This window comes from Oncorhynchus clarkii, chromosome 7 (assembly GCF_045791955.1).
Source record: "Oncorhynchus clarkii lewisi isolate Uvic-CL-2024 chromosome 7, UVic_Ocla_1.0, whole genome shotgun sequence".
Taxonomy (NCBI): Eukaryota; Metazoa; Chordata; class Actinopteri; order Salmoniformes; family Salmonidae; genus Oncorhynchus; species Oncorhynchus clarkii.
The window spans coordinates 35,888,692-35,906,093 of NC_092153.1; the positions used below are offsets into that span (position 1 = coordinate 35,888,692).

General features: G+C 41.9%; 1 protein-coding gene across 1 annotated transcript in view; it reads right to left on the bottom strand.

The window, feature by feature from the left end:
* Nucleotides 1-1,237: 1,237 nt before the first annotated feature.
* Nucleotides 1,238-17,402, bottom strand: part of LOC139413234 (mitogen-activated protein kinase 14A-like) — a 43,182-nt gene continuing 27,017 nt past the window's right edge. Inside the window, exons 4-12 of the mRNA XM_071160374.1 lie at nt 16,510-16,621; nt 16,397-16,426; nt 15,864-15,911; nt 10,133-10,247; nt 5,212-5,283; nt 4,216-4,295; nt 3,075-3,153; nt 2,769-2,942; nt 1,238-2,627 (exon numbers count right to left, since the gene is read on the bottom strand). Of these exons, the coding sequence (XP_071016475.1) occupies nt 2,560-2,627; nt 2,769-2,942; nt 3,075-3,153; nt 4,216-4,295; nt 5,212-5,283; nt 10,133-10,247; nt 15,864-15,911; nt 16,397-16,426; nt 16,510-16,621 (778 nt within the window). The 3' untranslated portion in view covers nt 1,238-2,559. The remainder of the gene's footprint in view (nt 2,628-2,768; nt 2,943-3,074; nt 3,154-4,215; nt 4,296-5,211; nt 5,284-10,132; nt 10,248-15,863; nt 15,912-16,396; nt 16,427-16,509; nt 16,622-17,402) is intronic.

A 17,402-nucleotide genomic window follows, 5' to 3' on the forward strand; every position in this document is an offset into this window, starting at 1 on the left:
GACTGACATTTTTTCCCATTCCTCCTTGCAAAACAGCTCGAGCTCAGTGAGGTTGGATGGAGAGCATTTGTGAACAGCAGTTTTCAGTTCTTTCCACAGATTCTCGATTGGATTCAGGTCTGGACTTTGACTTGGCCATTCTAACACCTGGATATGTTTATTTTTGAACCATTCCATTGTAGATTTTTCTTTATGTTTTGGATCATTGTCTTGTTGGAAGACAAATCTCCGTCCCAGTCTCAGGTCTTTTGCAGACTCCATCAGGTTTTCTTCCAGAATGGTCCTGTATTTGGCTCCATCCATCTTCCCATCAATTTTAACCATCTTCCCTGTCCCTGCTGAAGAAAAGCAGGCCCAAACCATGATGCTGCCACCACCATGTTTGACAGTGGGGATGGTGTGTTCAGGGTGATGCGCTGTGTTGCTTTTACGGCAAACATAACGTTTTGCATTGTTGCCAAAAAGTTCAATTTTGGTTTCATCTGACCAGAGCACCTTCATCCACATGTTCGGTGTGTCTCCCAGGTGGCTTGTGGCAAACTTTAACCGACACTTTTTATGGATATCTTTAAGAAATGGCTTTCTTCTTGCCACTCTTCCATAAAGGCCAGATTTGTGAAATATACGACTGATTGTTGTCCTATGGACAGAGTCTCCCACCTCAGCTGTAGATCTCTGCAGTTCATCCAGAGTGATCATGGGCCTCTTGGCTGCATCTCTGATCAGTCTTCTCCTTGTATGAGCTGAAAGTTTAGAGGGACGGCCAGGTCTTGGTAGATTTGCAGTGGTCTGATACTCCTTCCATTTCAATATTATCGCTTGCACAGTGCTCCTTGGGATGTTTAAAGCTTGGGAAATCCTTTTGTATCCAAATCCTCTTCATGATGCTCTCTGCGCTTTTAACGGACCTCTGAGACTATCACAGTGCAGGTGCATTTATACGGAGACTTGATTACACACAGGTGGATTGTATTTATCATCATTAGTCATTTAGGTCAACATTGGATCATTCAGAGATCCTCACTGAACTTCTGGAGAGAGTTTGCTGCACTGAAAGTAAAGGGGCTGAATAATTTTGCACGCCCAAATTTTCAGTTTTTGATTTCTTAAAAAAGTTTGAAATATCCAATAAATTTCGTTCCATTTCATGATTGTGTCCCACTTGTTGTTGATTCTTCACAAAAAAATACAGTTTTATATCTTTATGTTTGAAGCCTGAAATGTGGCAAAAGGTCGCAAAGTTCAAGGGGGCCGAATACTTTCGCAAGGCACTGTATGTGACAAATAAAATTTGATTTAACAAATATCCTTTTGTGACAGTGACATAAGATCCCTCCCCTCGCTTCTAATAGACTACACACAGAACAGAGGACAGGATAGCGTAACAAGTGTTCGAGGAGGCAATGATACAAAGACGGAGTGAAAAAGAAACACAGAGATGGGTAGAAAAAAAAGAGATGAAATAAGTTAAGGGGCAGGATAAGCAAATACAAAACTCCCCAGCCTTCTACCCCCTCTCTCTTTCTGTGTGATTGAATTAGAGAGAAAAGATGGACATCAAAAGGTTGTATCGTCATTCTCAAAAGGGGCACACCATTCTAAGAAAAATCCACCTGATTGGGCATGGAACCTGCCAGTCATTCCTAAACGGTTCCTGTCACTAGGGGTTCTAATACTAGGGTGTTCTAATCAGTGAGAGAAGGGTGGGTGGGGCTATGTTCTCGATTATAATAGCGACTTCTCGGCAGTATTACTGTGTGCATAGTATCATTTATTTACAAGAGTGTAGCCTTATTTACATATGTAAAACACTGGCAGGCATAACAACAGAGTACAGTTTGACTGTAGAGACAGAACTTTTCAGAGAAGGGCAGAGGTGATTTACACTGTTGGGTTTCCTACTGAATTCGATCCAAAAGGACGTAAAATAACATCTGGCTATACACTACCAACCTAAAGTCATAAATAAAATGTTTGAAGGTACCAGTGGTTTGTTAAATTAAATAATGTGGTTGATTGTTTTTGCCATATTGAACTGAGTACCATTTCCAGGAATTTATTAAATAAGATACTTTTTAGCAAATCATGTGAAAATCTGAAGCTAACTTAACAGATATTCTAAACACACAAACAGTAGATACAATATTACAAAGTCATTTCCCCAGTTCGGCCCACAAACCAAAACATAAACAATATAATATAATACAGCAAGCGGGAGGGTGGGGTCGGTCAACTTTAACCCTTGATCTCTAACCCGAGAATGACCCCAGAAATGAACGACGACAGACACTTGAATGTCGTGGTTTCCCATTTGTTTGTTTGTTAAATAGTCCGGAGAGTTGATAGTCCTCACACAAGGTTGTGTGCTCTGGGAGGAAGTTGCCTCTAAATTCTGATCTAAGATAGGCTCAACCTACTCCCAGATCCTAACCTAAACCATTAGGGGAGGAAACGCATAACTGGTCTGAGTTCAATGTCTACATGCCACTTCCTCCTCAATACAATTCCATAAGAGAAGGAGAAGGCAGCAAGATTATCAATGACATCACCCTAGTTCCCTCAGGACTCCATCTCGTCTCCGTCGAATGGCAGGGGCTCGAAGCTGCAAACCTCCTCATAGGTCAACCCTGAGAGAAAGAGAGAGATCAGAAGTGGCCGGAGTGGACATCTACCTAGTTTAGTGTGAGTACCATGTTATGTTAAACCTAAATGGTTTTATCATCCTCCCTCCACACACAGAGCCATCTCTCTCTCCCCCCATCACATACTTTTCCACTCCTCTATCTCCAGCTCACGGCTCTCAAAGCTCTGGTCGTATGGCTCAGACTCTGGTTCATCGTCTGGGTCGTGGTACTGGGAGAAGTAGGGGTGGGCCAGGGCCTCTGACGCTGTGATCCGCTGATCAGTGTCCAGAACCAACATCTTCTCTAACAGATCCACCGCTGGAAGGGGGAGAGAGAGAGAGAGAGAGAGAGATTGTAAACGGAGTGTCTGTTAAGACAGTGTGAATGTGTGCGTTTGTGAGACACTAGACAGACTACCCCATTATTACCTAGTAGACTAGCCATTATTACCTAGTGGGTTAGCGCCAATGAACACATCAGCAAAGTTCCTCTTGGGCATCTGGGGAAGGGAGTTAATGTAGTTTCTGGCCTGTTCGAGAGATACACAGAACAGTTCAACACACATTGGACGGGGAACACACAGGTGACTACAACACTTGAACTGCTTCTAAAATCAAGCGATAGCACATTTCGGCAGTGAAGACAGATTATTTCTGTACACTTAGGGCTCAAATCCTAACTTGAGATCAGAATGTGTAAATCCCGCATTGATGCCAATAAGAGACGTGCTCTGAGGACGTATGTATCAAGCGGCTCAGTGTAGGAGTGCCAATTTATGATCAGTTTAGCCTTTCACATCACATTGAATAGGATTACATGGTCAGGGGGAACCTGATCCTAGATCAGCATGCCTACTCTGAGACGCTTGAGAAATGGCCCCAGATCTAGGTAGGATAGGAATCCCATAGAGCACATCTAAAGGGTTATGAAGAATGCAGCAGTCTGGAGCTGTAGTTTGGAAGAGAACCACTGTACACAACGACCAAACACATCATATACCATCAGAACACTCCAGATCAGAGGGGCAAGGCCATAAAAAGCAGTCAGGAATTAGGGATTGCAAGGCACTCTGGGAATTGGTTAGATTACGTCAGAGATGCATGTCAGACAAAAAGCAGTCGGGTGCAGAGAGTAGGGGAGGGTTGGAAGAGCTCTGTAGGGCCTAACAAAAGACTGGGGGCATCATAGAGGTCCTATTAAATTACTAGAGGGGCTATGTCATAAACCCTCAAAATTCCAGGATGGGGTAGCCATAATGGTCAGGGAGAAATCCAAACCAATCTAATCGGAAAGGATGGCAGTAGAGGCATAATCCTGATTTTACTCATGCAGGAAAATTAAGACAGACATGTGATATCAGAAACTGTGTAATAGAATTTGAACTAAAATATTGTCATACAATCATAAATACAGTTCATATGGTTTTATATGCATTTTCTGTATAAATAGTATCTAAAATATGAGTCAACGACCATAAATGTCTACATTTGTTTTCCTGGAAAACTGTGAGTGCTATTATATAATACAATATCAGTACTTGTTGCATTTATAATTTGGGCGACCCTGGGAAGGACATTTCATAGTGTCTCACCTCGTGGCTGGGCATCCGGCTAATGACAGAGGCCGGGGGTGTACCTGTCAGCCTCATGATCTGCTGCAGCTGGTTAATATCTACAGCAGCCCAGGATCAAGGGTCATAGGTCATACTGTCACACGTGAGAGGGTCACAGGGATGTCAAAAGTGTCCCTAAACTAAATACTGAATAATTTTGTTTCGTGGGGAGAAGGGGGGGGGGGGGAGAAGATAAGGTGGATGAGAGGGAAGGGTAAAAGTTGACATGCTGTATGAGGTATTATTGAATAAAGACACAACAACATGCTTTTAGAACAAAGCCAGCAGAGGAACGAGTGACAGAAGAACAGAGCAACTCAAGACGAGAGGGCTCAAGGGGGCAGCTCTACTCAATGACAACTAGGTCAAGGTTCTCTTGGCTTCTGAAACAGCAGCCCATGTAGCTGTAAGTACACAGGAAGTGGTGTTGAGTTACAGTGGCTATATAAATGGCAGGACAGGAAGAGAGTATAGTAGTAGTAGCGTCTCACGAAGGAGGTTGTTATAGAAACGCAGAAGCACAACCCAAACGCAGGCAGGCAGACGGGCGAGGGCGGATTGGAACAGAACATGGTGGAACACGACGGAACACTCACAGACTCAGAGATTTTTTTTTCATCAAGAGCTCAGGTTCCGGGGTTCCCATTGAAGCATTATAAGCTTCAACTGACCAATGTCTTTACCATACCATACCAACATCAAGGGAAAACTGAGGGATGGGATGGAAGGAGGGTGAGAAAGAAGGGATGGGAGGGTAGGGAAAAGTAGGAGGGAAAGATGGAGGGAGAAGTAGGAGGAGGGATACTTCTATGAGAACCTCAGACATATACTACCTGGTTTGCCCATGCATGTAGTTAGTTATTTAGCTAAGTGCACACTTCAACTGGGTGTAGGGGATAGGGGTCAATATGGAATTGGGCCATGACAACAAGTGCTACACTTTTCTATGTCACCGTGACAACAGTGAAAGGATACGGTCGGTGCCGGGGAATAACGTCCTTCCGGTTAGCAGCTCTGCCATTATGCAGCCCACCGACCAGATGTCAACTACAACAACAAAAACAACACCGTTAGTGTTCAGCTAGAAACACATATCTGTAAAATCATTTGGTATAACAATTTACACCTGCAAAATTATTTTTGGGGGTGTAAAAAATACAATAAAACCTGGCCTATAGAATATACACCGTATATTACTTATAGGTCATACCTGTCGTATTGCAGAGATAGTGTAATATACAGTGGATTCGGAAAGTATTCAGACCGCTTCACTTTTTCAACATTTTGTTACATTACAGCCTTATTCTAAAATGGATTAAAACAGTTTTTTTCTAATTTCTCAAACAATTCCCCATAATGACAAAGCAATAACAGTTTTTTAGAAATGTTGGCAAATTTATTAAAAATAAAAAACTGAGATATCACATTTACATAAGTTTTCAGACACTTTACTCTACTTAGTTGAAGCACCTTTGGCAGTGATTACAGCCTTGAGTCTTCTTGGGTATGACGCTACAAGCTTGGCACACCTGTATTTGGGGAGTTTCTCCCATTCTTCTCTGCAGATCCTCTCAAAACTCACTTCTGCATTGTCTTGGTTGTGTGCTTAGGGTTGTTGTCCTTGTGTAAGGTGATCCTTCGCCCCAGTCAGAGATCCAAAGCACTCTGGAGCAGGTTTTAATCAAGGATCTCTGTACTTTGTTCTGTTCATTCGTCTCCCAGTCCCTACCGTTGAAAAACATCCCCAAAGCATGATGCTGCCACCACCATGCTTCACTGTAGGGATGGTGCTAGGTTTCCTCTAGACGTGACGCTTGGCATTATTCAATCTTGGTTTCTGTCTGGCCACTCTACCATAAAGGCCTGATTAGTAGAGTGCTGCAGTGATGGGAGAAACTTCAACTAGCTTTTTCAAACATAAATTTGCATCCTGTAGCTCTAACTCCAAAAAGTTTTGGGACACTAAAGTCCATGGAGAATAAGAGCACCTCCTCCCAGCTGACCACTGCACTGAGGCAAGGAAACACTCACCACCGATAAATCCACGGTAATCGAGAATTTCAATAAGCATTTCTCTACGGCTGGCCATGCTTTCCTCCTGGCTGTCCCAACAAACAGCTCCGCACCCCCCGCAGCTACTTGCCCAAGCCTCCTCAGCTTCTCCTTCACCCAAATCTAGCAGATGTTCTGAAAGAACTCTAAAAACCTGGACCCGTACAAGTCAGCTGGGCTAGACAATCTGGACCCTCTCTTTCTAAAATTATCCGCTGACATGTTTGCTAACCCTATTAGCAGTCTGTTCAACCTCTCTTTCGTATTGTCCGAGATCCCTAAAGACTGGAAAGCTGCGGCGGTCATCCCCCTCTTCAAAAGGGGGTGACACTCCAGACCCAAACTGTTAGACCTATATCCATCCTGCTCTGCCTTTCTAAAGTCTTCGAAAGCCAAGTTAACAAACAGATCACCAACCATTTTGAATCCCACCATACCTTCTCCGCTGTGCAAACTGGTTTCCGAGCTGGTCACGGGTGCACCTCAACCACGCTCAAGGTACTAAACGATATCATAACCGCCATTGATAAAAGACAGTACTGTGTGGCCGTCTTCATCGACCTGGCCAAGGCTTTCGACTCTGTCAATCACCGTATTCTTATCGGCAGACTCAACAGCCTTGGTTTCTCAAATGACTGCCTAGCCTGGTTCACCAACTACTTCTCAGACAGAGTTCAGTGTGTCAAATCGGAGAGCCTGTTGTCCGGACCTCTGACCGTCTCTATGGGGGGGTACCACAGGGTTCAATTCTTGGGCCAACTCTTTTCTCTGTATATATCAACAACGTCACTCTTGATGCTAGTGATTCCTTGATCCACCTCTATGTAGACGACACCATTCTGTTGTATACACCTGGCCCTTCTTTGGAAACTGTGTTAACAAACCTCCAATCGAGCTTCAATGCCATACAACACTCCTTCCGTGGCCTCCAACTGCTCTTAAACGCTAGTAAAACTAAATGCAGGCTCTTCAACCGATCGCTGCCCGCACCCACATCACTACTCTGGACGGTTCTGGCTTAGAACATGTGGACAACTACAAATACCTAGGTGTCTGGCTAGACTGTAAACTCTCCTTCCAGACACATCTCCAATCCAAAATTAAATCTAGAATCGGCTTCCTATTTTGCAACAAAGACTCCTTCACTCACCCTGCCAAACATACCCTCGTAAAACTTACTACCCTACCCATCCTCGACGATGTCATTTACAAAATAGCCTCCAACACTCTACTCAGGCAAATTGGATGCAGTCGATCGCAGTGCCATCCATTTTGTCACCAAAGCCCCATACACTACCCACCACTGCGACCTGTATGCTCTCGTCGGCTGGCGCTCGCTATATATTCGTTGCCAGACCCCCTGGCTCCAGGTCATCTATAAGACTTTGCAAGGTAAAGCTCCGCCTCATCTCAGCTCACTGGTCACCATAACAACACCCACCCGTAGCACGCGCTCCAGCAGGTATATCTCACTGGTCATCCCCAAAGCCAACACCTACTTTGGCCGCCTTTCCTTCCAGTTCTCTGCTGCCAATGACTGGAACAAATTGCAAAAATCGCTGAAGTTGGAGACTTATATCTCCCTCACTAACTTTAAGCATCAGCTATCTGAGCAGCGAACCGATCGCTGCTGCTGTACACAGCCCACCTGTAAATAGCCCATCCAACTACCTCATCCCCATATTGCACTTTTTTTGCTCTTTTGCACACCAGTATTTCTACTTTCACATCATCATCTGCACATCTATCACTCCAGTGATAATTTGCTAAATTGTAATTACTTCGCTACTATGGTCTATTTATTGCCTTACCTCCTTACGCCATTTGCATACACTGTATATAGACTTTTCTATTGTGTTATTGACTGTACATTTGTTTATTCCCTGTTGTTTGTGTCGCACTGCTTTGCTTTATCTTGGCCAGGTCACAGTTGTAAATGAGAACTTGTTCTCAACTGGCCTACCTGGTTAAATAAAAGGTGAAATAAAACAAAAACTTCCATAAGGATAACAGTCTCCACAGGGGAACTCTGGAGCTCTGTCAGAGTGACCATTGGGGTCTTGGTCACCTACCTGACCGTGGCCCTTCTCCCCCAATTGCTCAGTTTGGCCGGGTAGCCAGCTCTAGAAAGAGTCTTGGTGGTTCCAAACTTAAGAATGATGGAGGTGACGGTGTTCTTGGGAACCTTCAATGCTGCAGAAACCTTTTGGTACCCTTCCCAAATCAACTTTTATTGGTCACATACACATGGTTATCAGATGTTAATGAGAGTGTAGCGAAATGCTTGTGCTTCTAGTTGACAGTGCAGTAATATTTAACAAGTAATCTAACAATTCCCCAACAACTACCTAATATACACAAATCTAAAAAGGAGTGAATTAGAATATGCACAGATAAATTACTGGATGAGCTATGCCGAGCGGCATAGGCAAGTTGCAATAGATGGTATAAAATACAGTATATACATATGATGAGTGATGTAAGATATGTAAACACTATTAAAGTGGTATTATTTAAAGTGGCATTGTTTAAAGTGACTAGTGATCCATTTATTAAAGTGGCCAGTGACTGGGTCTCAATGTAGGCTGCAGCCTCTCTGAGTTAGTGATGGCTGTTTAGCAGTCTGATGGTCTTGAGATTGAAAAACAGCTTCTTTCTCTCAGTCCCAGCTTTGGTGCACCTGTCCTGACCTCACCTTCTGGATGGTAGCGGTGTGAACAGGCAGTGGCTCGGGTGGTTGATGTCCTTGATGATCTTTTTGGCCTTCCTGTGACATCGGGTTCTGTAGGAGTCATGGAGGGCAGGTAGTTTTCCCCCGGTGATGCGTTGTGCAGACCGCACCACCCTCTGGAAAGCCTTGCGGTTGAGGGCGGTGCAGTTGCCGTACCAGGCTGTGATACAGTCCGACAGGATGCTCTCGATTGTGCATCTGTAAGTGTTTGTAAGGATTTTGGGTAACAAGCCAAATTTCTTCAGCCTCCTGAGGTTGGCGCTGTTACGCCTTCTTCGCCACACTGTCTGTATGGGTGGACCATTTCAGTTTGTCTGATGTGTACGCAGAGGAACTTAACTTTCCACCTTCTCAACTGCTGACCCTTCGATGTGGATAGGGGGGTGCTCACTCTGCGGTTTCCTGAAGTTCACAATCATCATCTCCTTTGTTTTGTTGACGTTGAGTGAGAGGTTGTTTTCCTCACTTCCTCACACTCCGAGTGCCCTCACCTCCTCCCTGTAGGCTGTCTCGTCGTTCTTGGTAATCAAGCCCACTACTGTTGTGTCATCTGCAAATTTGATGATTGAGTAGGAGGCGTGCATGGCCACGCAATCGTGGGTGAACAGGGAGTGCAGGAGGGGGCTGAGCACGCACCCTTGTGGGCCCCAGTGTTGAGGGTCAGCGAAGTGGAGATGTTGTTTCCTACCTTCACCACATGTGCCTCGAGACAATCCTGTCTCGGAGCTCTACGGACAATTCCTTCGACCTCATGGATTGGTTTTTGCTCTGCCATGCAATGCGGAACCTTATATAGACAGGAGTGTGCGCCTTTCCAAATCCTGTCCAATCAATTGACAATCAAGTTGTAGAAACCTCTCAAGGATGATCAATGGAAACAGGATGCACCTGAGCCTCATAGCAAAGGGTCAGAATACTTATGTACATTCAAAAAAAAAAAAATATATATATATATATATATTTTTTTTGAATGTACATATATATAAAAACATCTAAAATCCAGTTTTCACTGTCATTATGGGGTGTGTAGATTGATGAGGATTTTTGTTGTTGTTTTATCTATTTTAGAATAAGGCTGTAATGTAACACTATAATGGCACTCTATTACAGTACCTGTCATGTTGTAGTGCATCCAGTTAAGCATGATCTCTGGGGCGCGGTACCACCTGGTTGCTACGTAACCCGTCATCTCATCATCAGTGTGTCTCGCCAAACCAAAGTCCAGGATCTGACAGGTAGAAAGAGAGAGAGGGCAAAAGTGAGTGTGTGTGTGTATGCATGTGTGTGCAAGAGAGAGAAAGAGAAATGGTTGTGTGTATCAAAAGGTGTGGACTCAAGTCACAGACTTTTTGTAACTCATAATTTGTAACTCAATTTAGACTCGAGTGACCTGGACTAAATTTGAGTTACAAATTTCATAACTTCAAGATTTAACTTGATAGAAAATAAAATGACTTGACTTGAACTTGGAGCCTGAAGACTCGGGACTCGACTTGGCAACAGACAAACAGAGAACACAGGTATAAATACACAGGGAACAACACATTGCATGTATCGATAACTTTTATTACTTGACTTGAAAAAAAAAACGTATGACTCAACTTGCTCTTAGAATGCACGGCTTGGCCTTGACTCGAGACTCAACCAGTTCTACTTGGGACTCGGACCTTGCTTGTGACTCGAATAATAGTGACTTTGTCCCACCTCTGGTATTTACAGTGCCTTTAGAAAAAGTGTTCATACCAGTTGGCTTATTCCACATTTTGTTGTGTTAGAGTCTGAATCTTCACACAATACCCCATAATGACATAGTGAAAACATGTATTTATTGTTGTTGTTTGTTTTGTATTCACACCCCTGAGTCAATACTTTGTAGAAGCACCTTTGGTAGAGATTACAGCTGTGAGTCTTTCTGGGTAAGTCTCTATGAGCTTTCCACACCTGGATTATGCAACATTTGCTTCAAGCTCTGTCAAATTGGTTGGTGATAATGGCTAGACAACCACTTTCAGGTCTTGACATTGATTTTCAAGCTGATTTAAGTCAAAACTGTAACAGCCACTCAGGAATATTCAATGTCTTATTGGTAAGAAACTCCAGTGTAGATTTGGCCTTCATCTCCCAGTGTCTGGTCGAATGCAGACAACCAGGTTTCCTCTAGGATTTCGCATGTGCTTAGCTCCATTATGTTTCTTTCCTATCCTGAAAACTCCCCTGTCCTTAATGATTACAAGCATAACATGATGCAGCCACCACCACACTTGAAAATATGTAGTGTTACTCAGTAATTTGTTGTATTGGATTTTCCCCAAACAGTTTGCATTCAGGTCAAAATGTTAATTTCTTTACCATTTTTTTTTGGTATTACTTCAGTACCTTGTTGCAAAACAGGATGCATGTTGTTTAATATTTGTATTCTGTACAGGGTTCCTTCTTTTCACTCTGCCAATTAGGTTAATATTGTGGAGTAACTATGTTGATTTATCCTCAGTTTTCTCCTATCATAGCCATTAAACTCTAACTGTTTTAAAGTCACCATTGGCCTCATGGTGAAATCCCTGAGCGGTTTCCTTCCTCTCTGGCAACTGAGTTAGGAAGGACTACTGTACTTTGTAGTGGCTGGGTATATTGATACACCAACCAAAGTGTAATTAATGACTTCACCATGCTCAAAGGGGTGATTCAATGTTTGCATTTATTTTTATCCATCAACCAATAGGTGCTCTTCTTTGAAAGGCCTTGGAAAACTTCCCTGGTCTTTGTGGTTGAATCTGTGTTGGAAATTCACTGCTCGACTGAGGGACGTTACAGATAATGGTATGTGTGGTATAGAGTAGAGGTCGACCGATTAATCGGCATGGCAATCGGCATTTTTGGACGCTGATTAAGGCCGATTACAATGCATTCCACGAGGAAACTGCGTGGCAGGCTGACCACCTGCCAAGGTAAGTTGCTAGCTAGCATTTAACTTATCTTATTAAAAAAACAAATCAAACTACACATGGCTGATTATATTACTAGGCTAACTAGCTTGTCCTGCGTTGCATATAATCAATTGAATTTATCATCGAATCACAGCCTGCATCGGGGGATGATTAACAAAAGCGCATTTGCGAAAAAAGCACAATCGTTGCACGAATGTAGCTAACCATGAACATCAATGCCTTTCTTAAAATCAATACACAGATGTAGATATTTTTAAACGTGTATATTTAGTAAAAATAAATTGTTAGCAGGCAATAATAACTAGGGAAATTTGGTCACTTCTCTTGCGTTCATTGCACGCAGTCAGGGTATATGCAAAAGTTTGGGCCGCCTGGCTCGTTGCAAACTAATTTGCCAGAATTTTACATAATTATGACATAACATTGAAGGTTGTTGTCACGTTCTGACCATCGTTCGTGTGTGTTTTCCTTGTTTTAGTGTTGGTCAGGACGTGAACTGGGTGGGCATTCTATGTTGGATGTCTTGTTTGTCTATTTCTATGTCTGGCCTGATATGGTTCTCAATCAGAGGCAGGTGTTAGTCATTGTCTCTGATTGGGAACCATATTTAGGTAGCCTGGGTTTCACTGTGTGTTTGTGGGTGATTGTCCTTAGTGTCCTGATGTCATTGTTCTTTGTTAGGTTACACAAGTATAGGCTGTTTCGGTTTTCGTTAAGTTTATTGTTTTTGGTAGGGTTTGTGTTTAGTTTGTTTCTTCATTAAACATGGATTGCAATAATCACGCTGCATTTTGGTCCGACTCTCCTTCTCATCAAGAAAACCGTTACAGTTGTGCAATGTAACAGCAATACTTAGGGTTGTCACCCGTTCGATAAAATACGGAACGCTTCCGTATTTCACTGAAAGAATAAACTTTTGTTTTCGAAATGATAGTTTCTGGATTTTACCATATTATAATATAATAAACAGAAATACATTAATAAGTCTATGATTTGATAGAGCAGTCTGACTGAGCTGTGGTAGGTAGCTGCAGGCTCGTAAGCATTCATTCAAACTTTACTGCGTTTGCCAGCAGCTCTTAGCAATGCTTGCTTCACAGCGCTGTTTATGACTTCAAGCCAACTCCTGAGATTAGGCTGGCAATACTAAAGTGCCTATTAGAACATCCAATAGTAAAAGGTATATGAAATACAAATGGTATAGAGAGAAATAGTCGACGTGTCATAATTCCTATAATAACTACAACCTAAAACATCTTAACTGGGAATATTGAAGAACTGGTAATATTGAACCACCAGCTTCCATATGTTCTCGTGTTCTGAGCAAGGAACTTAAACGTTAGCTTTTTTTACATGGCACAAAAATTGCACTTTTACTTTCTTCTCCAACACTGTTTTTGCATTATTTAAACCAAATTGAGCATGTTTCATTATTTATTTGAGACAAAATAGATTTTATTAATGTATTATATTAAGTTGAAACTTAAGTTTCATTGTTCATTCAGTATTGTTGTAATTGTCATTATTACAAATATATAAATACATAAATAAATAAATAAATACATAAAATGGCTGATTAATCAGTATCAGCTTTTTTTAGTCCTCCAATAATAATCGGAGTTGAAAAATCATAAATCGGTCGTGCTCACACACGCTTTTTCAGTTTCAGTTCAACCCACACATTTTCTAAATGATTGAGGTCAGGGCTATGTGATGGCCACCCCAATACCTTGACTTTGTTGTCCTTAAGCCATTTTGCCACAACTATGGAAGTATGCTTGGGGTCATTGTCCATTTGGAAGACCATTTGCGAACAACTTGAGATGTTCAATATAACCACATAATTTTCCTACCTCATGATGCCATCTATTTTGTAAAGTTCACCAGTCCCCCCTGCAGCAAAGCACCCCCACAACACGATGCTGAAACCCCCGTGCTTCACGATTGGGATGGTGTTCTTCAGCTTGCAAGCCTCCCTCTTTTTCCTCCAAACATAACGATGGTCATTATGGCCAAACAGTTCTATATTTGTTTCATCAGACCAGAAGACGTGTCTCCAAAAGTATGATCTTTGTCCCCATGTGCAGCTGCAAACCGTAGTCTGGCTTTTCTATGGCGGTTTTGGAACAGTGGCTTCTTACTTGCTGAGCGGCCTTTCAGGTTATGTCGATATAGGACTCGTTTTACTGTGGATATAGATACTTTTGTACCCGTTTCCTCCAGCATCTTCACAAGGTCCTTTGCTGTTGTTCTGGGATTGATTTGCACTTTTCACACCACAGTACATTCCTCTCTAGGAGACAGAACGCGTCTCCTTCCTCAGTGGTATGATGGCTGCGTGGTCCCATGGTGTTTATACTTACATACTATTGTTTGTACAAATGAACGTGGTACCTTCAGGCATTTGGATATTGCGCCCAAGGATGAACCAGGCTTGTGGAGGTCTATAATTTATTTTCTGAGGTATTGGCTGATTTCTTTTGATTTTCCCATGATGTCAAGCAAAGAGGCACTGAGTTTGAAGGTAGGCCTTGAAATACATCCACAGGTACACAGAAGCGTCTAAAGCCATGACATCATTTTCTGGAATTTTCCAAGCTGTTTAAAGGCACAGTCAACTTAGTGTATGTAAACTTCTGACCCACTGGAATTGTGATACATTGAATTATAACTGAAATAATCTGCCTGTAAACAATTGCTGGAAAAATTACTTGTAGAAGTAGATGTCCTAACCAACTTGCTAAAACTATAGTTTGTTAACAAGAAATTTGTGGAGTGGTTGAAAAACAAGTTTTTAATGACTCCAACCTAAGTGCATGTAAACTTCCAACTTCAACTGTATATATATAAAAAATAATCAGTCAAAAGTTTGGACACACCTACTCATTCAAGGGGTTTAGAGTAATAGTGAAGATATCAAAACTATGCAACACAAAAAAAGTGTTAAACGAATCAAAATATATTTATATTTGAGAATCTTCAAAGTAGTCACCCTTTGCCTTGATGACAGCTTTGCACACTCTTGGCATTCTCTAAGCCAGCTTCACCTTGAATGCTTTTACAACAGTTTTGAAGGAGTTCCCACATATGCTGAGCACTTGTTGGCTGCTTTTCCTTCACTCTGCAGTCCGACTCATCCCAAACCATCTCAATTTGGTTGAGGTCGGGGGATTGTGGTGGCCAGGTCATCTGATGCAGCACTCCATCACTCTCTTTCTTGGTCAAAAAGCCCTTACACAGCCTGCAGGTGTGTTGAGTCATTGCACCCAAGTTTAATTCTCCTGGTATAGGTAACCAGGTTTTTAGTCTAAAATGTACACTGACACTTGGTAAAGTTCATGATGCAATTGTCCTTAACAAGGGCCCCAGGACCAGTAGGCGCAAAGAACCCCATAACAGCAAAGATCCACCACCATATTTTACAGTACGGATGAGTATTTTCTGCATATGCATTGTTCCTTCGAAGGCCAAACACATATTTTTTCATGTCATATGCCATAGCACTGGTTCCAATCCAAGTGCCAATGCCGTTTATCAAACTCCAAGCGGTGCTATGCTTAGATGACATGAAAATAAAGCCCTTTGGCCACGCACACAAATAGTGGGTTTGGCCTTCGAAAGAACAATGCAAATGCAGAAAATAACTAAATACAGTGGGCAGACTGTAGCATTCTGCACGTTGCAACTTCATGAACAGCCCACCACTTCAGGCGTGCATTTTTCACCAGTCTGAACGAAATATCTAACAGCTGTAAATGACTGAGCTTTACTGTATGTTTCATGAAAATACGGTATAAAATCAAATCTCTTACTAGCTGGAGAGGAGAAGCAGTTCAGGGTAGTTGAACTATCCCTTTTAGTTAGGCAGACTGGTTTAATAAATCGAAAAACTTTCTCACCTTGAGCTCACAGTCCTCATTCACTGCCAAGTTACTGGGCTTCAGATCCTGCAGAGGGGAAGGAGAGAAGGGAGAATAAGGCAGGTATTGAGTATACACTAACACTGTCAGGTATTCCAATTTCTGCCCTCCACCAAACGCAAGCATCTTGACGTAAAGAATGATGTAAAGTACCAGTCAAAAGTTTGGACACACCTACTCATGCAAGGGTTTCAAATATATATATATTTTTTAATATATATATTTTCTACAACGTAGAATAATAGTGAAAGACATCAAAACTATGACATAACACAGATGGAATCATGTAGTAACCAACAAAGTGTTAAACAAATCAAAATATTTTTAAGATTTGAGATTCTTCAAAGTAGCCACCCTTTGCCTTGATGACATCTTTGCACACTATTGGCATTATTATTCTACAATGTAGAAAATAGTAAATAAATAATATATATATAATAATAAATAATAAAACTTGAATGAGTAGGTGTGTCCAAACTTTTGACTGGTACTGTAAGTTTGATGTAACTTACTCTGTGGATGATGTCTGCTGAATGGATATACTGCAAAACAAAAACAGACAACTATTTACAACTGCATAGCTATGAAAACCTATAGCTGCACCTATGAAAACACACACACCTACCTTGAGACCCCGGAGGATCTGGTATATGAGGAACTGAACGTGGTCGTCCGTCAGTTTCTGACACTTGACGATATTGTTGAGGTCCGCCCCCATCAGGTGGGTCACCAGGTACCTGCCAATCACAACCCCAAAAAGGTAATGGGAAAATGTGTATAATTGCAGGAAATGTGCTTTAAAACAGTTGGCCACCCACAACCCCACACCACTGCTGAAAAAAATCCTAGGGGGAACACAATAGGTGTAGAGAGAGAGGTCTCAAATGAAACTACAAATTACAAGCAGTAAACACCGCTAAGTGCTTTACAGCTCATTTAGGGTGAACCAGGGATAGAGAAGGCAAGTCTAAAGAAGGTTGGTTCTTTAAATCAGAATAACAGTTTTCAGCTGCCTTTTAAAATGATAAACTTGTAATAGCTAACAACATGGCATTGGAACACAATAGTGATGGTTGCTGATAATGGGCCTCTGTAGATATTCCATTAAAAATCTGACGTTTCCAGCTACAATAGTCATTTACAACATTAACAATGTCTACACTGTATTTTTTATCAATTATGTCATTTTAATGGAAAAAATAGCTTTATTTTATAAACAAGGGCATTTTTTTAAGTGACCCCAAACTTTTCGATGGTAGGTAGTGAGTGAGTGAGTGAGTGAGAGAGATCCTATCCTAGCCCAATGAGAAATGAAGGTTAGTACTTCAGTATTCTACACACATTTATACTGGAAGCCACAGAGACAGTGGAATGCTTGTTACCATGGAAATAAGGAATAATGTGCAGCATGTGTGCAGTGGTAAACCTGCATGTGTCTCAGTGAGATAAATCACACGACCAAACACATTAAATAGAGACCTGCAGAAACAGGTTTGTTTAAATATAATACGGCTGGGA